This window comes from Vulpes vulpes, chromosome 5 (assembly GCF_048418805.1).
Source record: "Vulpes vulpes isolate BD-2025 chromosome 5, VulVul3, whole genome shotgun sequence".
Taxonomy (NCBI): Eukaryota; Metazoa; Chordata; class Mammalia; order Carnivora; family Canidae; genus Vulpes; species Vulpes vulpes.
In genome coordinates, this window is record NC_132784.1 from 80,684,736 (window position 1) to 80,711,092 (window position 26,357).

The 26,357-nt window shown below is 34.8% G+C and overlaps 1 protein-coding gene across 1 annotated transcript in view; it reads left to right on the plus strand.

Moving 5' to 3' along the window:
- Positions 1–26,357, plus strand: part of ELP4 (elongator acetyltransferase complex subunit 4) — a 240,991-nt gene that overhangs the window by 17,703 nt on the left and 196,931 nt on the right. Inside the window, exon 3 of the mRNA XM_026012786.2 lies at positions 14,095–14,216. Coding sequence (XP_025868571.1) covers positions 14,095–14,216 — 122 coding nt within the window. The remainder of the gene's footprint in view (positions 1–14,094; positions 14,217–26,357) is intronic.

A 26,357-nucleotide genomic window follows, 5' to 3' on the forward strand; every position in this document is an offset into this window, starting at 1 on the left:
ATATTATTATTGAAATATATAATATTTATTGAGGATTTACTGTGTGCTGCGTATCATGCCAAACCTTTTTTTTTAACATTTTATTTATTGGGGGATCCCTGGGTGGCTCAGCAGTTTAGCGCCTGCCTTCGGCCTAGGGCACGATCCTGGAGTCGCGGGATCGAGTCCCATGTCAGGCCCCCGGCATGGAGCCTGCTTCTCCTTCCTCCCGTGTCTCTGCCTCTCTTTCTCTATCATAAATAAATAAATAAATAAATCTTTAAAAAAAAAAAAAACATTTTATTTATTTATTCTTGAGACACACAGAGAGAGAGAGAGGCAGAGGCACAGGCAGAGGGAGAAGCAGGCTCCATGCAGGGAGCCCGACATGGGACTCCATCCCGGGTCTCCAGGATCACACCCTGGGCTGAAGGCAGCGCTAAACCGCTGAGCCACCCAGGCTGCCCCATGCCAAACCTTTGATAATGTATTTTATCATTTAGTTTTACAGGAGATTGGAATTTTGAGAGAAGTCAAGGTACTTGCCAAGGTCACACACTTAGTAGCTGAGATTTGCAAGCAGGTTTCTCTGACATTAAATCATCATTTTACACTAAAACCTACTAATTCATCTTAAAGTTTTTTCCAGAGTGAGATTTATACCTTTAGCTTTTCTACCTTTTATATCATCTCACTGCTTCCATATATTGACTTACTTATTTCTGTCATTTATTAGAGACCTTCATGATACCCAACTTCAAGTAAGCTTTCAGCTTTTGCCAGTAACTTTTATATCTGTCCTCACATCTTTTTCATTGTCAATAACTTCAGTGGCCTTTTCAAACCTTCTTGTTCTCAAACATCCAGCATTACTACTTTCTCCCTCATTTTCTCAGATAACTTGCAGCATTTCACATGGCAAAAGTAGTGTCTTCAGTTGAGAATACACCCAAATTCCCACTGTCAAACCTCAGTGCTCATCACTATGCACACATGGGAAGATGTCTTGTATCTTCTCCTGTTTGAGAATCATCCTTTCACCTGAGCAGTAGATCTTTCCTCCTTCCACCTTTCCAAGGAATGGCAATGTCAATTTTCTCTTCTTTAACTTCTTCCTCTTTTTTAGTTCTTTCCTGTGTGTACTTAAATATACTCAGATCTGTGTTCAAGCCTTGTTTCCTTTTTAAAGAAGAAAATTCTCCGTGCTTAAAACCCCACTCCTCTAACTATTCCTTTTTTTTCTTCCCTTTTATAGCCAAGCCTCTTGAATAGTCTGTACATTTTATACATTTTCATGATATTTCAGTCATTCCTGGATTAACTTCATCCAGTAGCACATCACTGAAGCCACCTTAGCCAGAGACATTAGTGACCTTCTTCATGGCTAAACCCAAGAAATGCTTCTCAGGTCTCTTCCTTCCTGATCTCTGCAACAACTGATGTGGTTATTCACTCTTTCCCTGAAGTACTCTCTTCCTTTGGATCTGTTATAACATTCTGTTCTGGTTTTCCTTCTATCCCTCTGCTTTTGTTTTTTAAGACTCCTTTGCCTCTCTGTAAAATACTGATATCCTCTTCCTCTCCTAGTGCTACATACTCTCCCTGGGAGGTCTCTGTTCCTGCCATAACTGAATGATGCGGGGAAGGGGAGGGGGCGGTACTCATTTTCTGTAAATAATCGGTAATCCCTAGGCATTGCTACATACATAGGATCCACAGAGAAATAAAGAGATAATAATCAACTCCCTTCAACATTTTCTTTTGAAGATCTTACAGGAATCTCAAAATCAATGTGTCTAGAACTGAACTTCCCTTATCTCCAAATTCTACCCCATTCCTCTAAATCTATCCCCCCTCTTCTGCTGATTCCTGGATTATTCAGTCTATTGAGTGATACATGCCAGAGACCTGAGTGATATACTTGTCTCTCACCCTGTACACATCCAATAAGCATTAAATACTGAAGGTTTTTTTTTTTCACCTTTTAAAGATTTTAGAATTCCGTCTACTTCTCTCTATTCCTGCTGTGGTGACCCTAATCCACAACCCTCACAGAAATTATAACAGCTTCTTAAGTTGCTTCCAGTGTTTTCTTGCTTCAGTTCATTTTCATACTGTAGCTAGAATGAACTTTCTGATATATAATCTAATCATGATATATCCTTGCTTAAGACCTTTCTGTGCTCTCTAACCATCTTAACTATAAGATCCAGATTCAGTAGCCTAGATTATAAGGCCTTTAATGATCTGCCATTGCTGATTCACTTCAGTCTTATCTCTTTGCATTCTCTCCTCAAGCTTTCTGTTTATCACCCTAGACTTTTAATTACATCCAAGTGTCATTCTCTACAGGCCTTTGCTTAAATTCTTTCTAGCTGTCTCTTTTTTTCCCTTTCTTATCCTAACTCTTAATGATCCCTTAAGTCTCCACTTAGATGCTCTTCCAGAAAGACTTCTTTAATTATTGCTTTCCTTACCCTCACTCCTGCTTTGTATTTCTTCTGTATACCTCTGTAGTGTTATTTACATCATGGTACTTACTGCACTTTGTTGAAAATACCCAAGCATGTATCTTATTCTGTAGACTATAAGCTTTGTGACCATGGGAACCATCTAAGGGCAGAGTAAATACATGCTTGAATGAAGGAATGAGTACTGTGAAAGCCGGGCTAAAAAAGTTACTTTATAGTGGCAAGAAATAGGTAGTCTTGGAGTGGGTTTTTTTTTTTTTTTAATTACAAATTTTCTGTGATTTGTATTTTATTGATTTATACATGAGAGACAGAGGGGGAGGGAGAGAGAGAGGCAGAGACACAGGTAGAGGGAGAAGCAGGCTCCATGCAGGGAGCCCAACGTGGGACTCATCCCAGGTCTCCAGGATCACACCCTGGGCTGAAGGCAGTGCTAAACCGCTGAGCCACCCGGGCTGCCCATCATAGAGTGCTTTGAGCAAAAAAGAGATGTTATGAAGGATGCCCTTCAGGAGTAAGGTAGAAACTTGAACTGATGGAAATACTCATTACTCTAATTGAGACATGAGATGATGTTACTGTACTTTTGAGACTTGAAATCATAAATTCTTTACCATATTTTGACATAACAATACTACCTAACTTTTCTATTTCTGCATTTCATTATGTATATTAGATTCTAAATGTTTCACTAGCTATGCTTAGATTGCTCTGATGTAAAATAGCATTTCTCTACATTTTTCTCCTTTAATACAGGTCTCTCCCAAGAATATTGATTTCTACTTCTGTGCTTCCTTTTTATTTTATTTTTTTAGATATATTTATTTATTTGAGATGGGGGAGGGGGCATAGGGAGAGGGAGAAGGAGAGAAGTGGACTCCTTGCTGAGGACGGAGCCTGATGTGGGCTCCATCCCACCACTCTAAGATCATATCCCAAGCCAAAACCAAGAGTTGGAGACTTGATTGACTTTGATACCCAGGTGCCAACATTATTTGACTAATATTCAAAAGAGGTTTTCATTAAAGTCATTCATAGGCATGTATTAAAATGCCCAGGTTTATAGGCCCTGGAGGGAACTTTAGGGGAGTCTATTAATTCCCTCAAAGTATATGTAAATTTGTGTATGACTGTGATATTTTTAGGGTAATATATATCTTACAGCAGATTCTCAGAGTGGTCTGAGACTCCAAGAAAGACTAAGAACAACTAGAATAAAAAGAAAAGCAAGTCAAAATCTAAAGCCAAAGCACATCAGTACTTAAGGAATAAAGGAAAATAAGCCCATGAAAGAGGTTAAGAGCATAGCCTCTGGAATCAGACTGCCCAGATTCAAATCATGGCTCTGTGATTTACTAGCCATGTCTTAGGCAAGTTGTTTGCTTTCACTGTGCCTTCTTTCTTTACCTGTAAGATAGGAATTAACATTTATCTTACAACTTATTATTTGGATTAAATAAACCAATGCATGAGATGTGCATTGCACCATGTTTAGCATATAGTTAGCGGTCAGGATTAGCTTTAATAGGATGTTGAGTACCTCAGAATTGGTGAGTATGGTCCATGGTGAGAAAAAGAAGGCAAAGGTTTCAGTTCCCACTTTCCTGCAATTGGGATTAAATACCTCCTTGCAGACCCAAAGATCTCCCACAGCTACTTCCTTTTAACTCCATCACCATCACCACCATTACCAGGCATCATAGGCAAGGATTAGAGAGAGAAGGAATATTACTATTCAAGTTCAAAACTGATCCCTCACTCTGGCAAGTAAGTGGTTACGGTTTCCAAGGGTATTAGACATAGACACTGAAGATGCTTGCAAGAGACAGAGACTGGCATCCATGTTTCCCAATGGATTTCTTACCAAACTTCTGAACCTGTAAGCCCATCTGTGAGTATTGCATGGTGAGAGAGGCCTTGGGGGAAGCCTCCTTTAAATTTCCTACAGTTTGTCAGCATTTTCGACAAGACTATTTTCTGTGTCTGGTGTAGAAAAAGGAGGGAGGCCTGCTGGGATAGATTGTATACTGAAATATAATAATGACAGCAGTAGCTAACATTTCCAGAGCAGAAGTTGAATATGAATTAATGGTCAACCCCACAAACCTAGATGCTACCTCAGAAGCGTTTTTCAGTGACAGATGTGGCCAAAGTGAACTGAACACTACCCACAAAAACCACACTCACCACTTACATGGAAACCACCATAACTGCATAGGCTGCAAAAGCAGCAGTCTTATATATTAAATAGACGAGATCATATTGAAGGCTAGGGACCAAACAGCCAATTATGTAAGTTGATCACTACCACTTTCTTCCCCCAGCTCTCCCAACAATAGAACTAAGACTTGGAGAGAAGATATAGAGGAAGAGGTATTTTTAAAACTTCCTTTCCTGGAATCCCTGGGTGGCTCAGCACTTTAGCACCCGCCTTCAGCCCTGGGCGTGATCCTGGAGTCCCTGGATCGAGTCCCACGTTGGGCTCCCTGCATGGAGCCTGCTTCTCCCTCTGCCTGTGTCTCTGCCTCTCTCTCTCTGTCTCTCATGAATAAATAAATAAAATCTTAAAAAAAAAAAAAAAAACTTCCTTAGAACCCCTCTGTCCCTATAAGACTTTTAAGCCACAAGTCTTAGTCTGTAGTGAAGGTGGGGGGAGGGGGAAGCATTGAACTGAATGTTAAAGTTTTAAACTTGACTGTTCCAAGTGTTAAGAACTGAAACTGTTGAGAAAATCATTGAACTAGCTCTAGATGTCAAGAGATGTGAAAAGGACGATTTGACATAGCATAGCTGAAAGTAGTGACTAGAAAAATTCAGTAGAACCATTTCATATTTATTTACCAAAGAAATGAGAACTCTGTATAAACTGTTTACATATATAAAGACTGTCTAAAGAAGCAGGGCAATTGAGAACAAAAAGTATCTTAAAAATAGGGGATATGAGTGGAGAGGGAGAGTGTAGTTCTAAGAAGAAATTCATCTGCAGTAATAACTTCAATAGATAAATTAGATAAAGATTTTAAAGTCCAAGAAAATAGATAATTAGAAAGTCATTGTTGATTTTAATAGCATTGTCAGAACAATGAAAGGGGCAGCTCCTTTGGACTTTGATCTTAGGGAAAAATTGATATTCCTGTTGTTTTTATCCATTAGGCTTCATTCTACCTCTTGTGTGATTCCATTTATGTATGACAGCCCATCAAATATTTGAAGACAGCTTTCTTGCTTCCCTTGGGTCTCATTTTCTTCCAACTAAATATCCCATTTTTCATGCTTTTAAGTTCTTTCACCATCCTGGTCACTTCATTCTGAATATGCTTTAATTTCTGTAAGTCCCCAAATGAAATATACTAATGTCAGTTTGGTCCACCACTATAGAATAGACTAAGACAACCATCTCTCTCAACCTAAGAATTAGGCTATTAACTCGGGCCAGAGCTACATTTGCTTTTTGGCAGTTCTGTCAAACGTTATCATTTTTGCTTTCCCAGTGTTATAGGGACTCACTAAATAATTAAATGCTTAGTGTACAACTTCGAAATTTGTTTAACAAAAATGGTGATTTTCAGCTTGAAGAGCTTAGTTTTTTTGCTAATCCCTAAATAGGCAATCTTTCTCCTGTTAGTTTTGCCTGCCTCATAGGAGCCTGAAGAAAACAGGTCAATAACTATTAATAGAAAGAGAGAGAGAGAGTGTGTGTGTGTGTGTGTGTGTGTGTGTGGTTTCAGCCAAACTATAGTAGATCTGGCTGATTTACAAGACAAAATAGATTTTTAGGTTTTTCCTTAATTATACAAATATTTGCTAAGTGTATAGTATGTATCTACTACTAGCAATACAACAATAAGATGCATTCTCTCCCATGAGGATTTTTAAGCTTGATGGAGAAATGTTAATATGTGTAGTAAATGCTTCTGTAGGAGTTAACAAGATTCTCCAGGGCACTCCGATCATCTCACCCAGGCTTGAGGAATGCTTCTCCAAAGATGAGTTTACCTAATTTGTGTCTGGAAGGATTTGAGGGAATTAGCTAGCCAAAAAGGCGAAGTAATTTATTCAAAGGTCCTGACTTAAGATTTAGTATGGCTACCAGAGATAGTAATTTAAGCTATGAGTGTAGATAAGATCAGTAGGGCTTGTATGTAGGGAAGAAAAAAGTTACAACTCTCACTCATTTAAAATAGATAGAAAAAGAATTCTACCGTCTAGTTTATTGTTACTCCTCATTTATGATAAATCAGTCACTTTTTAGAAAAGATTTACTTACTTGAGAGAGGACAAATGGGAGGGGAGAGGGAGAGTAAATCTCAAGTAGACTCCATGCTGAGCACAGAGCTGACATGGATCTTAATCTCCCAACGCTGAGATCACGACCTGAGCTGAAAAACCAAAGGTTAGATGCTTAGCCAACCACACCACCCAGACATTTCTTATCTGTAGGTAGGTGTCTCTCCCTGGTTTAGGAAGTACTTACCTAACTTAGTTCATTCCCTTACTGGGTCACGTAATATGTGTCCTTAACTTTACAAATAATTATTTTTACTTTTCTAATTAAGTAGGTTTATTTCTTCCTTTCCTGAAAAGTTGTTAAATAAGCATCATGTCCTTTTATAGGGAAATGACAGTATTATACCACTTTTTACACTACTATTTTCATTTATACACATTGTGTGGCAGCAACTACTAGAGCATGTAGACCATGTTAAAGGATTTAGTTCTTTCTCTCAAGAGCACTGGGAAAACACTAAAAAATTTTAAGTAGGGAAGTAACATGATTGGGTTTGTATTTTCAAAAGGTCACTACTAAATGGGAGGACTAGAGTGGATGCAAAGAAATAAATAAGCAATTGCAGTTGTCTAGGCAAGAGTTATTGGTGGCATGACTAGGGGAGTGACACTGGCTGGCATGATGGAAAGTGGTCAAATTTCAGAAATACTTTGAAAATAAATTTAACAGGATCTTAAGGAAAGAGAAAGAGGGAGAGGAGGTGTCAAAGTAAATCCTGATTTTTTATTTTTTTTATTTTTATTTTTTTAATTTTTATTTATTTATGATAGTCACAGAGAGAGAGAGAGAGAGGCAGAGACACAGGCAGAGGGAGAAGCAGGCTCCATGCACCGGGAGCCTGACGTGGGATTCGATCCTGGAACCCCAGGATCGCGCCCTGGGCCAAAGGCAGGCGCCAAACCACTGCGCCACCCAGGGATTCCCTAAATCCTGATTTTTTAAAAAAGGACCACATTTCATAGAAAAAAATAATGAGTTAGTGGTTCCATCTTGGATATGTGAGATCTGAGACACTTAGTACTTCTGTATTTAATAGTAACAAATAGTAACAATAGTTACAAAAGCCTGAAAGCAGAAAGAAAAGTCCATGGTAGAGGGATGATGAAGTAAATTAATAGCACATACATCCTCTATAATATTATGCACCCTGAGACATGATAGCTACAGGACTATGAAGTATGTGAAATTAAGTGAAAATACCAGGATACAAAATTCAGTAATTGTAACCATATTAAAAAAATCCACAGAAAAAATACTGAAAGGCAATATAGCAAATTTTAGCAATAATTCTGTAAGGATGATGGATGGTGGAAGAATTTTTAAAGTTTTAAATTTTCCTGGCCGCCTGGATGGCTCAGTGGTTGAGTGCCTTTGGCTCAGGTCCTGGGATGGAGTCTCACATCAGGCTCCTCGCAGGGAGCCTGCTTCTGCCTCTGCCTGTGTCTCTGCCTCTTTCTCTCTCTGTGTCTCTCATGAATAAATAAAATCTTGAAAAAAATTAAATTTTCCATGTAAAAATGTCAGCCTTAGGAACTAAGATTTTTAGTATTTGATTTGGTTTTTACATCAGTGATTTTTAATGACCTTGGTTTATATGGTTGCTTCTGGAAACTGACCTAGTAGTAATTCCTTAAGATAAAATTAATTCTTGTTTTAAACATGACTGTTTTTTTCTAAAGTTGAATAGAGATAAATTGTTAGTTATGTAGAATGAGGTGTTGTGTTTTTTTGTTTTGTTTTGTTTTGCTTTTGTTTTTGTTTTTTTGCAGCATGGTAGCTGTGTTAGTGAATAGGAAGTGATGGTCATCTCACCTACATTTCTCTGCTTGCTTTTCCACCTGTCAGCTGTGAGCATTGCAGAGGCATTGTTTTCCTTTACACACAAAAACTCTCATGAATTGCTCCTAAATCCATATCAAGTGCATTTTGTGTCTTTTAGATTTGTGGATATTAACTTTTAACTTGTTATGATAGTATTAAAAAACTAGCTGTCTTCTTTAATATATAAAATTGAACTTGATATGAATCTGCTATACTTCTGGTCATGGATTTGCTTTAATACACTGTGTGAGAAGGTTTATAAACAAGTTACCATTGGGTATTTTAGTTTTAGTTGCAAATTAGGAAATTGTTTCAGTAAACCAAATTTATTGAATTATAAATTTCAAACAAACATTTCAAGTATATATTTTAGTGAGATTTTAAAATATAAATACTCATAGAACCACCACAACAATCAAAATGTAAAACATTGTATCATCCCCCCAAATTTTCTCATGCCCAAAGAGTTTTCTGGCCCCAAGCACCTAACTCCTTCTTATCACTAGAGATTAGTTTTACTTTCTCTAGAATATCACATAACGGCAATGGAACCATGCATGCTTTTTGTGTCTGGCTTTTTTTCACTTCGCTTAATGTTTTTAAGATTCATCCAAATTGCATGGACATTAGTTTATTTCTTTTATTGTTGAGGATTATTTCATGTGTATGTGTACCGTTTTTTCCATTCACGAGTTGATGGAAATTTGTGTTTTTTGCAACTTTTGGCTGTTACCAAAAAAGCTGTCATAAACATTCTGTATGCAACTATGTATGGACATGTGTTTTCATGTCTCATGCAGGAGGGGAATTGCTGGCTCCTATAAGTGTAAATTTAACTTTATCAGAAACCACCAAACTATTTTCCGAAGTAACTGTACCACTTTTCATTGCCACTAGCGATGTAGAAGCATTTTATTTGTTGCACATTCGTGTAAATACTTGATATTGTATTTTTATTTTACCTCTTCTAGTAGGGATATAGTGGCTTTTCAGTGTTTCTAGTTTGCATTTGTTTTATGTTTTATTCTATTAAACATCGTTTTATACAATAATTGGACGTTCATGGGTCTTCTTTTGTGAAGGATGTATTAAAATATTTTAGTCTTTTTTATATTGGGTAGTTTGTCTTCTTACTGAATTAAAAGAGTTTTTAGTATATGTTTTGGATACCAGTTCTCTGTCAGATATATTTATTGCAAATATTTTCTTTTTGTAGCTTGCTGTCCATTCTTTTTTTCTATCCTGGTTCATGCTTCCATACTCTGAGAAATCTTTGTCTATTTCAAGGTTACAAAGTTATTCCCTATGTTTCCTTTTAATGGTTTTATTGTTTCAGCTCTTATATTTAGTTTTGTGATCCATTTCAAGATAATTTTTGAGTATTAGTATGAAGTAAGATAGAAATTGTGTTGGTCTTTTAAATTTGTAGTATGGTGTAAGATCAAGGTTTTTGTTGTCTTTTGCATCTGGGTATCTAATTATTGCAGGACAATTTGTTGAAAAAAACAATTATTTCTCTACCTTAGTAAAAAATCAATTATGTAGGTTGATCTGGACTCTATTCCTTAATATTGTTCTATATTTCTATCCTTTAGCTAATTCCACATTTCCTTGATTGTTGTGCTTTATTCTAAGTCTTAAAGTAGATAGTAAGTCCGCCAGCTATTCACTTTCAAATTCTAGGACCTTTGAATTTCTGTGTAGATTTCAGAGTTAGCTTATCTATTTCTTCAAAAGTCTATGGGGCTTACATTGGAATTCCACTAAATCTATAGATCAGTTTGAAAAGATATGAGTCTTGTATTCCCTGAACATAATATACGTATCCATTTATTTCATTTTCTTTACTGACTTTCAGAATTTTTATACTTTTCAGTGTAGAGCTAATTCATACATATATATTGTCAAATTTCTCCAAAATATTTCATGTTTTTGGAATTAATCATAAATGGAATTTTTAAAATTTCAATTTCTAAGGTAAGATTTTAACATTTTGGAATATATTGGGGCTTGTTTTTTGGAATAGCATTTGTTTGTCTTGATGTACATTCTAAATGCCTGAAGAATGTATAGTCTGGAACTGTATATTATATAAGATAGTCTATAAGATTGTTCATATTTTCTATTTTCTTGATGATTTTCCCCCTTAGTTCTGCCAATTACTAAGAAATGTATGATAAAATCTCCAAATTGAATTTATGTCTTTCTTTGCTCTTCTATTAGTTTTGCCTTAAGCATTAATATTTTTAAAGGAATTCTAAGAAGCAATTTATACACATACACACACCTATCTATATACATATATACACACACATTCATGCACATAAGTGCATATTTACATGATCACAGAGTGTTATAATTTCCCACATATCTGTCATTATTTGTAATCTTTCTTACTTCCTATAAGTGTAGTTTGCCATGTTGTATAATAGTCCTTTAGCTTTTAGAGTCCTGTAGTAGAAGTCTGCTGTCCTATCTGAAAATAGTATTTCACCTCAATTGTTAAATATGTTTTACACATTTAGAATTTTTAATCAAGTTGTTTCTTTTTCAACTTTTGGAATACAAAATTATCATATCATCTAGCCTTCATTGTTTTTTGTTTTGTTTTGTTTTGTTTTGTTTTTTTTGCCTTCATTGTTTTTGATGAGAAATCACTTGTTAATTTTATGATGGTACCTCTGTATGTCACATGTCATTTCTCCCTTTTGTTTCCAAGATTTAGCTCTGATGTACTTAGATTTAGGTTTTTTGCATTTATCCGTGGAGAGGCTTCTGGTGCTTCTTAAATCAATATTTCGTCAAATTTAGGAAATTTTTAGCCATGACTTCTTGAAATATTGTTTCTGTTTTTTATTGTCTCCCAATGTCTTAAGACTCTGCTTAAATATGTTTTGGACTGCTCTGTATTGTTCCAGGTCTCTGAGGTGCTGTTTAGTTATCTTAATATTTTTCTCTGTTCTTCAGTTAATTTCTGTTGAGCTTCCTTCAGGTATACCAGTTATATTTTTCCTTTATCTCCTATCTTGTGAGATCACCAAATAAATTTTTCATATAAGGAGTGATAATTTTAAACTTTAAATTTTCTATCTGATTCATTTTTATAGTTTCTCATTCTCTGTTGATATTCCTTTTCTGTTCAGTTATTGAAGATACTTTCCTTTAATACCTGTGGGTTTTTTTTGTTGTTGTTTTTTTTTTAATTAATTAAGTAAGTCCAAACCCAGCATAGGGCTTTAACTCAAGACCCTCAGATCAAGCATCACATGGTCTACTGATTGAGCCGGCTAGTGCTCCTCCTTTAATACTTTCAATATATTTTACTTTGAGTCATTTTTGTAGGTTGTGTTTTCCCCAGTATGGATCATATTCAGTAATTTTTGGCTAAAATCTTTACATTGTAAAAAACTGCATTTTAATGATTCTGAATTCCTTTCTGTTTTCCCAAGGATTTCAGGATTTTTGTTTTAGTAAACAGTTAACTTGCCTGATCTTAAATTAATTCTCACTTCAACATACTGTGCAGCAGATAGTATCTACCTCTACTCAGTTTTCTAGGTTTTAGATTCTGCTTTTTTAACCTGGTCACATAGGGTCGTCTCTTACAATCAGAACTTAGAAGAGAGCTAATTTTTTTAAAATATTTTAAATTTTTATTCATGAGAGACACAGAGTGAGAGGCAGAGACATAGGCAGAGGGAGAAGCAGGCTCCCTCTGGGGAGCCTGATGTGGGACTCAATCCCAGGACCCCAGGATTACACCCTGAGCCAAAGGCAAACACTCAACCACTGAGCTACCCAGGTGCCCCGAGAATCAAATATTTATACAGAATTTATACTCATTTGGGGCCTCACACTTCCTGTGATTCTCAGCCCTGAGATTTGTCCCCGGCCTTTCAAGTCAATAAGACTTCAGCTTCTTTATGACAAGATTCTGCTCATTGGGAAATGCATACCTTCAAAGGAGTCTCAAATTTGTAAATCTCGCATGCTTTAGTTGTCTTTCAACTTTATCCTGTTCTCGCTTTCCTACTTACTGTTTCTTTCTCCCACTCATTCATTGATAGCTTAGTGGTTAACCAAGGATTTGGACACATTTGATAAACTTTGCAGAGCTCTTACTTCAGGGATTTTCCCCCTAAACTTTCAGCTATTTTGACAACACTGAATTTTACATTCTGCCACCCTCAGTTGGAAAAGATATGATTTAAAGCGGCCAGAGCTAAGGGAGATTAAGTACCCAATTTTAGGAAAAAAACCCGGAAACTTGAAATTCTTACATGTCATGATCACGATCTTAAAGAAGGAAACTGCTGTGGTTGCTATCTGCTTTTCATTGCTTTGCAGTGCCTTCAAATATTAATTTTTAATGTTTTATTCATGTTTTATTCTTACAGTTGCACAGTACTAACATTACCTTAAGTTCAAACTTCATAGGAATATTCTTTAATAGCATAGTTTTTACAAATATTAACAATGCCTGGCATACTATAGGTATTCAGTTAGTATTTGTTGAATAAATTAATAATTGCATTTCAAGTAATTCAATAAATCTACCTTTGTCTCTTTGTGTTGTGGTCAAAGTAGTAAAAGAAAGCTAATGTAAAAAGTGTAGGCTTTTATCAGTAGCTTATCAGTAATATTAAGAAAAAGATATACTTAATTTGCTTATATTATATCACAAAATCTCAAAAATATTTTAAAATTTTGTCAAAGAAACCTGGCATATCATTTTTCTTCATAAAAATCCAAAAAGAGGGGAAGATAAAGGAATAACAAAGGATAAAAGAACTATTTAGGAAAACATGTAGTACAAATTTAATAACTCTCAAAGTCTTCATTTTTATGAGGCACCTGGGTGGCTCAGTCAGTTAAGCATCTGACTTCAGCCAAGGTCATATTCTTAGGGTCCTGGGATCAAGCCCTGCCTGGGGCTCTCTGCTGAACATGGAATCTGCTTGTCTCTCTCCCTCTGCCCTTCTCCCGTTCATGCTTTCTTTACTCTCTGTCAAATAAAATCTTGAAAAAAAATAAGGTCTTCAATTTTAAATTGCTGTTGGATAAGACCAAAAACACAAACGTAGAAGTAATACTATTTTCACAAATTTTATAAACATTAATTTTCAGACCTCATACACTAAGTGCTTAAGTATTATGGCATGTAAGAAATGTGTGAGTTTACAAATTGGTTGATTGATAAGAATAAGCATTTTAGAGATGCAGAACCTGAAAAAAAAATCTTAGTAAGGAAAAAAAAATTGTGATTTCTTTGCTATAATCATACATAACCCTCTAAACTTTGTGGATATCAGCGGTGGTGTTGAGGATGGAGAATAATTTTGGAATCAGACTATATTAAAAGTACTCACTTCCGATTAACTATCTAGATAAGTCTCTTAGCCTATCTAACCATACCTTAGGAAGACAATTATTGCCTCATTTCATATAGTTGTTTTAAGGAGAAAAATTATAAAAACATCTTAGTGTGCTTGGCGTATGGTAGGATTCTGAGTATATTTTTTTCTTTTTTTACAGAAGAGGATAAATATAATATTTATTCTTCTTTGCTCTTCAAGTATTTCCTGGCAGAAGGAGTTATCAATGGGCATACTTTGTTGGTTGCATCTGCAAAAGAAGACCCTGCTGATATTTTACAGGTATAGAACATACCAATCAATGTTGCATTTTGAGCATTACATGAAAAATATTGCTTTTATATGTAAAAAAGATATGTGTTTGTATATCTACAAACTATATTTAAATTTATTAATGAGACCATATGTATTTTTTTCTCTTAAAGAAAAGTATCAAATTTATTTGAACCTGTAGTTTCATTTTTAAGTTAGTATTCTTTTTTTAATAAATTTATTTTTTATTGGTGTTCAATTTACCAACATACAGAATAACACCCAGTGCTCATCCCGTCAAGTGCCTCCCTCAGTGCCCGTCACCCATTCACCCCCACCCCCCGCCCTCCTCCTTAAAGCAGCAAGAGACAAGAAATCCCTGACTTTTATGGGGAGGAGTATTAGGGTAACAGCAGACCTCTCCACAGAGACCTGGCAGGCCAGAAAGGGCTGGCAGGATATATTCAGGGTCCTAAATGAGAAGAACATGCAACCAAGAATACTTTATCCAGCAAGGCTCTCATTCAAAATGGAAGGAGAGATTAAGTTAGTATTCTTGAACAGTTTTCTAAACTTTAAATTGATATTAGCATTGGGAAAAATATGAACAAGCTACTAAAAATTGATAGTAAATAAAGCTATTACTGTAGTCATAATAAGATAACTCTGTAAAAAGTTAAGTAAAGGAAAATAATAGCAAAATATTATCTGATATTACCAGTATTCTAAAGATGTAAATTAGAAGAAAGATACAGAAATTAGAAGTACTCATTTATTTTTTATTTATTTATTTATTTTTGAAGAATTCATTTATTAATCTTACTTTGCTTTGAGACTACCAGAAGTCATTCTTTTACAAGAAACAAGCAATAATAATAATAATAAAAATAATGTATCTTTTTAATGCCAGAATACACATTGCACCCAAGAAAGGACAATTCTCACTTTCAGAATTCTTAAATTCTCTGTCTAGAACAGGAACCCAACTTAAGCCATTATTTGAATAGAAGTCATTATTTGAGATAGAATCTAAAGTTATTTCTTCCCATAGTATGTTTTCATTTCATTGCATAGTCTGCAAAATAACAAACAACTAAGTCATTTATAAGGAATTTGTAGCATGGTATTAATATACCATACCTATCAACAGACACCAACCAACTTCTATACCCACTATAAAAAAGTTATGTAACACTGAGGTAAAAGTAACATGATTCTTTCTTATGTGTCAAATTTTGCTTATTAAACAATACTGTCATAAAATCCAAAGGGAAAAATCTTTATATGATTTTCCAAAGAATTTTCTTCTGGTTGCAGATCCTGTTTTCATTTTTTCTTATTTTTGGTATTTGGCTTTTGTAATATTTTCTCAGTCTTTTTATCTCTTCTTTTGTTCCTTTTCCCTGGTCTTAATCAACTTGCTCAATTTCTGGACAGCACTGTGCTTGCTAGGAACAGGAGAGTAAAGGCCAAGATTACAGTCCTAAAGAAGCTATACAAGCTCTTCACGGCACATTCCACCATAATATTGAGACTTAGATTTTATATCAAACATCTTAATAGCCAGATAAGCAATTTTTGCCAGGCCAGAAGCAGAAAAACCCTTGTCCCTTGAATAAAATGGGAGTTAAAGACACTGATCCCCTTCACAGTTAAAGATCACATATAAGTTTTGACTTCCATAAACTTAACCACTAATAGCCTAATACTGACCAAAAGCCTTACTAATAAATAATACTAATACTATTAAGATGTATTTTGTGTGTTATATGTATGTGTATATATATATATATATGTATTATACAGTGTTCTTAAAGTAAATTAGAGAAAAGATAATGTTTTTGAGAAATCATAAGAAAGAGAAAGTACATTTACAGTACTATATTTATTAGAAAAAAATCCGCATATATGCAGACCTATGTAGTTCAAACTTGTATTGTTAAAGAATCAACTATATGCTTTTCAAAATAAAGTGTTTTATTTTTCCTCGTTGCCTCCTGCAACCTAGGCAACATTTAAAAACCTAGTGGGCATATAACACATTTTGCTTTAGACAATTACACTTTTTATTTGAAAACTAATCTCCTAACACCTTTCCTAGGTACCTTGAATTTGTACAAGTTAATATTAAAAATCTCAGGATACTTTGGATTGTGTGAAGAATTGTGAAGTTACAAATCAGGATTTCTTAAGCTTTCTAGTCATTTATGTAAGTAGTTAGGTTCTGCAGACATTTATCATAGAACAATTTTATGATACAGTAAAAAAAATATATAAAATTAAAGTAAAAACATAGACCCTTAAGACACACTTTGACCAAGATATGTTAATGAGGATCAGATTTCTCTTTATCCCTGAAACAACTGAAAAACAGGGCAAAATATATTTAACAACAGTTTCCAAGACATTGGGCATCAAATAATAAAGGACAGTGACTCCAGAGACATGCAGAATATACAAAAGGAGCCCTATAAAAGGGCTTTGTATAAATATACAAAGCCAGCCCTCCCTGACATACCACATGCAAAGTTTCCAGGCTGTAGTGCAATGAAAAGGAACTCAGGTTAACACAGCATTAGGAGATAGATCTAGGAGTGTGGAATTGTGACATATACTGTCTTCATCTGGAGCGTAAGTGTAGTTTAAAGAAATACATATGGGTGCCAAGTTGACAAGGGGTGGACTTACGAATGTTAATTTTTGTGTTCACTTGACTGGGCCACAGGGCTCACAGATACTTGATCAAACATTATTCTAAGTACTCTTACAAGGATGTTTCTAGATGAGATTAATATTAAATTGGTAGGGGTGCCTAGACGGTTTGGTCATTTAAGCATCTGCCTTTGGCTCAGGTTATGATCCCAGGGTCTTGGGATCAAGCCCCACATCAGGCTCCTTGCTCAGTGGGAATTTTGCTTCTCCTTCTCCCTCTGCCCCTCCCCCAGGTCATGTGCTCTTGTCCTATATCTCTCTCTTAAAAAAATAAAATTAAAAAAAAAAAAGTTAAATTGGTAGACTGAGTAATGCAGATTGGCCTCCCTAATGTGAGTGGGCCTCATCAAATCAGTTGAAGGTAGAAATAGAACTGAAAGGCTGACCCTCCCTCAGCTAAGAATGAATTCCTTCTGACTGATTGCCTTCCAATGTGAACATCAGCTTTTTCCTGCCTTTTGATTCAGACTGAAACATCAGTTCTTCCTGATTCTTGAGCCTTCTAACATTTGAATGGAACTACACCATGATGAGCTCTCCTGGGTCTTTAGCTTGCTAACTTATCCTGCAGACCTGGGGGCTTGTCAGCTTCCATAATAGTATTAGCCAATTCCTTATAATAGATCTCTTTTGTATTTATATATAGATACATATATAATATGTACTTATCTATATAAGTACATATAATACAAAGCAATATATATATACACACACATCTTATTGGTACTGTTTCTCTGGAGAACTCAGTTTCTTAAAATCTTCCTGAAAATATAAAGATTACGTTTAAAACCTACATGAAGAATTTCACATTTATTAACCTTCATTAAATAATTATCAGCTCACATTCTATATCTTGGCCAGTTTTACAGATAGTAAAGTACACTGATCTTTCCACCTTTTTGCTTTTACACTTATAAAAAAATTTTAAATTATATATCTACTTTTACATAGTTACTTAAAAATGTCAATTATGAGATTATTTAGTTGTAAAAGATGGTATTGTAAATATTGTGTTTTTTAAAAGGCTTTATTTATGGGAAGCCCGGGTGGCTCAGTGCTTTAGCACTGCCTTCAGCCCAGGGCGTGATCCTGGAGACCCGGGGTGGAGTCCCGCATCGGGCTCCCTGCCTGGAGCCTGCTTCTCCCTCCGCCTGTGTCTCTGCCTCTCTCTCTCTCTCTCTCTCTCTCTCTCATGAATAAATAAACAAATAAAATCTTTAAAAAAAAAGATTTATTTATTTGAGGGAGAGAGAGAGCATGCATGCGCATGAGGGGAGGGACAGAGGGAGAAGGAGAGAGAATTTCAAGCAGTCTCCCTGCTGAGTACAGGGCTCAATCCCAGGACTCTGGGATCATGACCTGAGCCAAGATCAAGAGTCAGCAGCTCAACCAACTAAGCCACCCAGAAGCACCTGTATATATTGTCTTTTTAGTTAAAGACTTTTAAATCGGTCTTCTAAGTATCTCCAACTGAATCTAAACAACATAGCAATTTGATGTCAGTAGCATTATTTTTAGAAGTATATATACATAAGCTCTTTTTTAATGTCTGGTAATATACATCAATCCTTTTTGCCTTGGATTCATATTTTCTATTCTACTTCTCACGGAGTTTTGTCTGAATATAATGTTTCATGTTCAAAATATTTATTAATGACCTTATGATAGTTTTTATATAACAAACAATCATATTTAAATTTGAGTTTGGGACGCCTGGGTGGCTCAGTGGTTGAGCGTCTGCTTTTGGCTCAGGGTGTGATCCCGTATTCCTGGGATCAAGTCCACATCAGGCTCCTTGCATGGACCCTGCTTCTCCTCCTTCTGCCTGTATCTCTGCCTGTCTTCCTGTGTCTCTCATGAGTAAAAAAAAAAGTAAAAATAAATTTAAGTTCACTTTAAATTTGTCTCAAAAGATGTTACAGTTAAACATATCTCTTTGCAATTTGGTAATCTTTATAATTAGTGTTACATGCAGTGTATAAATGGACATAAAAATTTTCACATTTGCTTTATTAAGATATATCACTCAAATGGGACAGGATTTAACATCCATTCTTTTCGTGTTTTTAATTTTTGTAGATATGAACTGTTCACAAGTAAAAGGGAAAGAAGGAGTTGTGTTATTGTAATGTCTCTCAAAATTTTTAAGTTTTTCTGAGTGATAGACATATAAAAGATCACAGTGGTCCTTATCTTTTGTTTATTGGGACTTTTTTGATTACTGACTCAATTTCTCTGCCGGTTTTTGGTCTGTTCTTTGGTCTATTTCTTCCTGTTTGAGTTGTGGTAGTTTATATGTGCTTGGAATTTATCCATATCTTCCAGTTTTTCTAATTGTTGACCTATAGTTTTTCATAATATTCTCTTATAATTGTTTGTATTTCTGTGGTATTGGTTGTTATTTCTCCTCCCTCATTTGTGATATTATTTATTTGGACCTATTGTCTTTTCTTTTTGATAAGCCTGGCTAGAGTTATTACTAATTTTTCAAAGAACCAGCTCCTGTTTTCACTTATCTGTTCTGTTGGTTTTTTTAGTTTCTGTATCATTTATCTCTGCTCTGACCTTTATTATTTCCTTCCTTCTGTTGCCTTTAGGCCTTATTTCTTGTTATTTTTCTAACTCCTTTAGGTTAAGTTAGGTTATTTATTGTTGTTTAACCTCCATGTATTTGTGGTCTTTCCAATTTTTTCTTGTTGTTGACTTCTAGTTTTATAGCATTTTGGTCATAGTATGATTTCAGTCTTTTTATATTTATTGAGGGCCTAATTTGTGACCTAATATGTGATCTGTTCTGGAGAATGTCCCATGTGCACTTGAAAAGAATGTGTATGTGATGCTTTAGGATGGAATGTCCTGAATATATCTGTTAAATCCATCTGGACTACTGTGTCATTCAAAGCAGCATAGGTGGTTTTATGAAGAATGTTTCTAGTGTCATCCGATCTGTTTTACCCTTTCTTATGTACTTGTATATTATCAAAGCCATTATAATTGCTTCCAAAAAAACCTAATGGTCTTAACCATTAGATTTACTTTATATTGCAGACATGATGCTCCATTTTATTTTATTTTATTTTATTTATGCTCCATTTTAAAAGTTAATTTCATTCTTCGATTTACAAGGAGTAACCCAGAGCAAGATGTTTTTATTTGAAGTTTGCTTTATTTATGTACTTGGATTTCATACAGCCCTTCTCTGAAAATATATCTAGTTTTTGTATTCTTAGGACTTTCACTTATCAGTAATATTTCTTAAAATCATGATTTTTTAAATTTCATATTTCTTTTGTATTTCATTTTCATTTTGTAATAGTAAAGCAATTTGATTTAAAAGAAAAATATGCCATTCTCATTTTTCTATTAAAAGAGTACAGAAAGTATTGTTTTTAATCTGTATATTCTTAATGTGGTCCAGTTAATTTTCACAAGTTGAAAATAGACTGGATCAAGCCCCATGTTGGGTTCCCTGCTCAGCAGGGAGCCTGCTTCTCCTTCTCCCTCTGTTTGCCGCTCCCCCTGCTTGTGCTCTCTCTCTCTCTCTATCTCTCTCTCTCTCTCTTTCTCTATCAAATAAGTAAACAAAATCTTTTTTAAAAGAATGAAATGAGGGAATCCCTGGGTGGGTCAGCAGTTTGGCACCTGCCTTCAGCCCAGGGCGTGGTCCTGGAGACCTGGATTGAGTCCCACATTGGGCTCCTTGCATGGAGCCTGCTTCTGTCTCTGCCTGTGTCTCTGTGTTTCTCATGAATAAATAAATAAATTTTTTTAAAAAAATAAAAAAATGAAATGTTAAGGACTAATATAGATAATAGTTTTTTCTACATATTATTCAGCCAAGATTTCAGTGTTCCCAAGTCAATAATGTTATATTAGAGTCATTTGTATTAAACAGCCCAACTACAAATGACCAAAACCAAGGCATTAACAGTGTTTAGAGATACAACATGGGGGGTAGTGGGAGATGCTATAATTGTTTAGTTTTAATTTTATGATGTATGATTGGGGATTTCTGGAACCTATAACCAAGACAAATATTGCTGGTACAAGAAAAGGGAAAAGACAATCTTATAGACCATAATTATCTTAAAACTGTGTATAACTAAAAGACAAGTAAAGGATAAAAAGCCCCATCAGCTGCCTAAGATATATTATATAACCACCCAGCAATTTATCCATCATCCTTTGAAAACATATTCATGCCTATTGTAGTCAAAGCTCCTTCAGGAAGTCAGCAGTAAGATGTAACGGTGAAAAATTACACCCCTTAGAAAATCCTATAGAACAATATGCATGATGTTGTTAAAGCTTTTAAAAACACATTGGTAAGTATTTTTCAGTTAACTTTTTATCTAAAAGAATGTTCTTGATCATCTCAAATAGTGTGATAGATATTCTCTGAAAATTTTTTATGGAATGTTTTCTAAAATAGCAAAAATTGTATTTTTATGTTAGAATATTTAAGCATTTATCAGTAGGCTGACTTTTTTAGAAATAAAAATTATATACACACAATTTCTTTAGAACTTGAAAATGCTATGTTTTTCTATTGTATCTTTTTCATAATTTTAAACAATATATGTTAATATTTATAGAATTAAAGTAACATGATTTTCACAAGTAAATTTGAATGCTATTTCATAATATACTAAGGTGAGTTTTAAAAGTTAATTCGAATATTTTTAGCGATGACATGCCAGATAGGTAATATTCATGCAGGAAGAGATCTCTAATATCTAGAGGAAAGGGTTAATTCCTGATTTACAGTATTAACTTTTTGAGTTATTTGTTATATACGTTATGTACTATCCAACATCAAATACAGTTAGAATAGAGTGGGAGGATAGGATGCTTGAGCTTAAAAATTTTACTTTTTAATATGTACCAAAGATAAGTACATAGTTATAAGCAGGAATGTAAGTACCTTGATGTTTACTAAAGGCTTACAGTATATTTTTCAAAATCAAACATACTGGGCAGCCTGGGTGGCTCAGTGATTTAGCACTGCCTTCAGCCCAGGGAGTGATCCTGGAGACCGAGGATCGAATCCCGCATCGGGCTCCCTGCATGGAACCTGCTTCTTCCTCTGCCTGTGTCTCTGCCTCTCTCTCTCTCTCTCTCTCTGTCTCTCTCTCTCTCTCTGTGTGTCTCTCATGAATAAATAAATAAAATCTTTTAAAAAACCAAACATACCAATAAAGGAATAGTTCAAATTGAAAATCAGTTATGGTGAAACTACCCATATTATAGAGAAAAATCTTTCATAATTGAAAATGAATTACTTTATAATAACCCATAAGTCATGGAATAAGTAACAATTAGTTTAAAGTAAACTGTATAATATTAGCTGAATTATTATACCAATAAAGTATTTAGTAATGAAGTATGAAAATTTAGACTAACGTCTTCAGATTTCTCTTTTATGGATTTTAAATCTGTAAGTTAAAACCAAGTATCTAATAATTTGAAAGCATTTTTTATATATCCCAGAATATCAATCTGTTACCCAAATAACTCATTTATTAAGATCTTATTTATTGTACCTTGTGTCTTTTGCTTTATTTGTTTTTTTGGTTGTAATTGAGAGAAGATGCATTAGTTGATTTAGAATTAGATGAAGTAGTATTTGCTAAACAGTGTAAAGTTTGAATTACTATTAAAAAGATTTCCTTTCCTTGAGTCAATTTGATATCAAGATTAAGTCTATATTTGCTCTCCTTTTCCCTCTTTTTTTTTTTGGCCATCCATCTTACTAACTGATCATGCCACAAGAATTAGAAGTCTGAATCCTGTGAATGGTCAGTTGTTTGCTCTCAGTACATTATAGTAAAGGCTGGTCTTTCTGAGTAAATAGAATACAAAAATATTTCAGATCCAACTTTGTTTTCCTTGTTCTGCCAGAAGTTAAGATAGCTATAACAGTGAAGTTAAAGAAATACCCATTTGGCCATATATGCTACTGAACATTTTTTTTTTATTATACTTATCTTTAAAGTTGTAGTTTTATAATGATTCAGAACAAGAGTAATATGTTATATACAATTAAAAATTACTTTCTGTGGTCCTACTCTCATTTTAGTTTGCAAGCTTCATGCATGCTCAATACCTTATAAATAACACATCTGCCCACACATTTTTACTTTTTCTAGTCTATACAATATGTATTTTTTATTAAAACTATTACTGTGTGTCTTCTGTTCATAGTTTAAATACAAATACTTGAAGAGTCCTTTAAAGGCAGAACTATAGCCAGAATATGTTCCCTTCATTTTTTTTTTGTCAACGTTTTATTTGTTCAGAAAATTATCAGGCTATCTATATGCTTTTCAAAAGTGCTTACAATTCAGAAATGCTGGTGGAGCCAGAAATTTGCTGTTTGACCCCAGGGTTTCACTCTTCTTTTTCCCCCCTAGCTACTTGTGAGAGCTTATTTAAAATTCTGAGTTCTCCCCTGGCAGCCACAGTTAGAGCTTCTTTGGCAAACTCAAAAGACTGAGAAAAATCCTGCAAAGACTCAATACTGCTTCCAGTGACCTACATTTGTAGCCAGCTTTTAAAAGATGGCATGTGCCTTATTTTCCAACAAGAAAATGAAAGATAAAAGTATAAAGGAAAATAAACCCACCACTCTGTCACTAGCTAGTAAGAACTGTTTCTGATATAACATTAAAATAAACACAAAGCTGGGGTTGATATTTGTGCACCACCAACATGGGAAATGAATTTTGCATGCAGAAAAGTAGCCTAAATCATATCGGAAAAATACCATACTCTGTGATAGGATACTTATCCTCAAAAGGTGAAATATATTTGGATATTAGCTTAGATTTTAATTTCTGTGACGCTCCTTAACTAGCTGCAGGCTTACACAAGTCACTTATTCTTTCACATTAAGGTAGAGATAATTCCCTGGCTACCATATGCTGGCATTCCAAATTAAAGATGAAATGTTGAGGATTTTGCTTTTTAAACCTTAAAGTACCTACTCTGGGCCTCACATCTACTTTAATCATTTTATTTTGAACTCATAAAAAAAATGAGTGGTTATGAATACTTGACAGTTATTGTCATGCTCAAATTTTAAAATCTTAGAACTGTTATATAGCCCTTATTCTTTGAAAAGGAACCACACAAAGCCAGAATTGGGAATATTAGAGATACAGTTCATTTGTCCTCTAAATACTTTTTTTTGAAACATGTTCAGGAGGGAAAGTATTCAGTCCTTTTGGAAGGGATAAGTGATTTCAAATTCTGAAAACCAGAACCATTAAAACTTAAGAAAAAAAAAACACTTTATCAGCTCCCCAAATTAACATATTTCCCCATTAAAGGAAATATTACAGAATCCCATGAAAGGAGAAAGGTGCACACCATTAAGAATCATAGATTAAAGGATAGCTTTACTGTATGAAAAACCCAATGAAAACGGCTATCTCTCCATTTACTGTTGGGGTGATTCTTTCATTGGTCAGTGTTTCCTCAAATTTTGTTTTATTCATCAGAAACTGATGGGCAGTTGCAGAAAGCGGCCTTAGTTCACCATAATCATCTTTTCATATTATGTTATATTAGTGAAATCAGAGGCATTTGAAATGTGCTTATCGGTTTGGTAAAAGTCTTACTACATACAGTGTGTGTGTGTGTGTGTGTGTGTGTGTGTGTGTGGTGTCTAAAAGTCTACTATATTTCAAAAGCAAGGTCGATGGTATTAAACTAAAGACGTAAGTTAGAAGTGGAAAACGGATCTGAGACTATGAAGTGAATGAAGCATCTTACCTTTCTTTTTCTTAAAACATATTATAACAAGGTACTACAGAATTTTTAAAAAACCTATTATGCCTTTACCCAGTTGCCTCTACTTCTCAGTACTCAAGGAGCAGAAAGAGAATTGTTTATGTTCTATTAATATCAAATGTACAATGTAAAATAATTTTCAAATTTAATAAAAATAAAGTGATATCCAGTTTCATTTAGTGCACCAAAATATACTAAGGATTTTTGTGACGTCTTCGGTAAGCTAGGTTTATTTTGGAAAATAAAAGAATATGACATTGGATGATTAAATCAGTGACTTATGTGTTCTTAGCTAAGAGCATAACTGATTTGGACCTCTTAAATAAAGATAATGCCTGATTCCATTACTAATTGAGTTATCTTTGACAATAGATATCCCAAAGCATTAGAATACTTCTTTTGCAACCTTGTAAAAATACTATGACCTCTCAGGCCCCATGTCGGGCTCTATACTCAGCAGTCTGCTTAAGAGATTCTCTCTCTCCCAACCTCTCTGCCCCTCTCCCTGCTCATGCTCTCTCTCAAATAATTTAATTACATCTTTAAAAATCCTATATTCTATAACCTCAACTTAACAAATAATTGTGTTAAGATCACTGTCACTATCTTAACTTTTACAATAACTGTATTTAGAAATGTTTTAGGTATGTCAAGTTTTTAGAAATTATCTTTGTTTATATTCAATAGGGACACTTAGCACTTAAAGGAATTAGGTAGAAATCCTGTGCCAATATAAGAATCCTTCTATAAAAAAAAAAAAAAAAGAATCCTTCTATAACTCAAGTAATTATTGGATAACCTATTTGCTTGGTATGGATTTTCTTTTTTTTCTTTTTTTTTTTAAGATTTGTTTATTTGTTTGAGAGAGAGAGACTGAGCACGAGAGAGCTAAGCAAGGTGAGGGGCAGAGGGAGAAGCAGACTCCCTGCTGAGCAGGGAGCCCAACATGGGGCTCGATCTCAAGACCCCAGGTTCACGACCCAAGCCAAAGGCAGATGCCCAACCAACTGACCACTCAGGCACCCAAGTGTGGATTTTCGTTTATCATTTTTTTAAGAAAACAAGTTAATATACACCCTTTTACAGTAAACATTTACTAAGGAAGTTATTGCACATGGTCTTATTAACTAAATGTGTTAAACCCAATGATTAAGTGGAGAATTTAGCCTGCTTTTTAAAACATATCACTGAGTTGCCTGGGTGGCTCAGTCGGTTAAGCATCTGACTCTTGATTTCTGCTCAGGTTATGATCTAAGGGTCCTGGAATCAAGCCCCAAATCAGGCTCCATGCTCAGCACAGAGTTTGCTTGAGATAGATTCTTTCTCCCTTTCCCTCTGCTCTGTCCCCGCCCCCCCCCCCCCCCCCCGCCTGCTTGCCCTCTGTCTCCCTTTAAAATAAATAAAATTTTTTAAAAGTAAAAAAAAAAAAAAAAAAGGTAATTTCACAAATTCATTTTATTTTATTTTAAGGATTTTATTTATTTATTCATGAGAGACACAAAAAGAGAGAGGCAGAGACACAGGCAGAGGGTGAGGCAGAGGCTCCCTCCATTGAGTCTGATGTATGATACTGGGACTCCAGGATCACACCCTGAGCGGAAGGCAGACACTCAGCCACTGAGCCACCCAGGTGTCCCCAGAAAAAAATATATTATAAAATTGTGC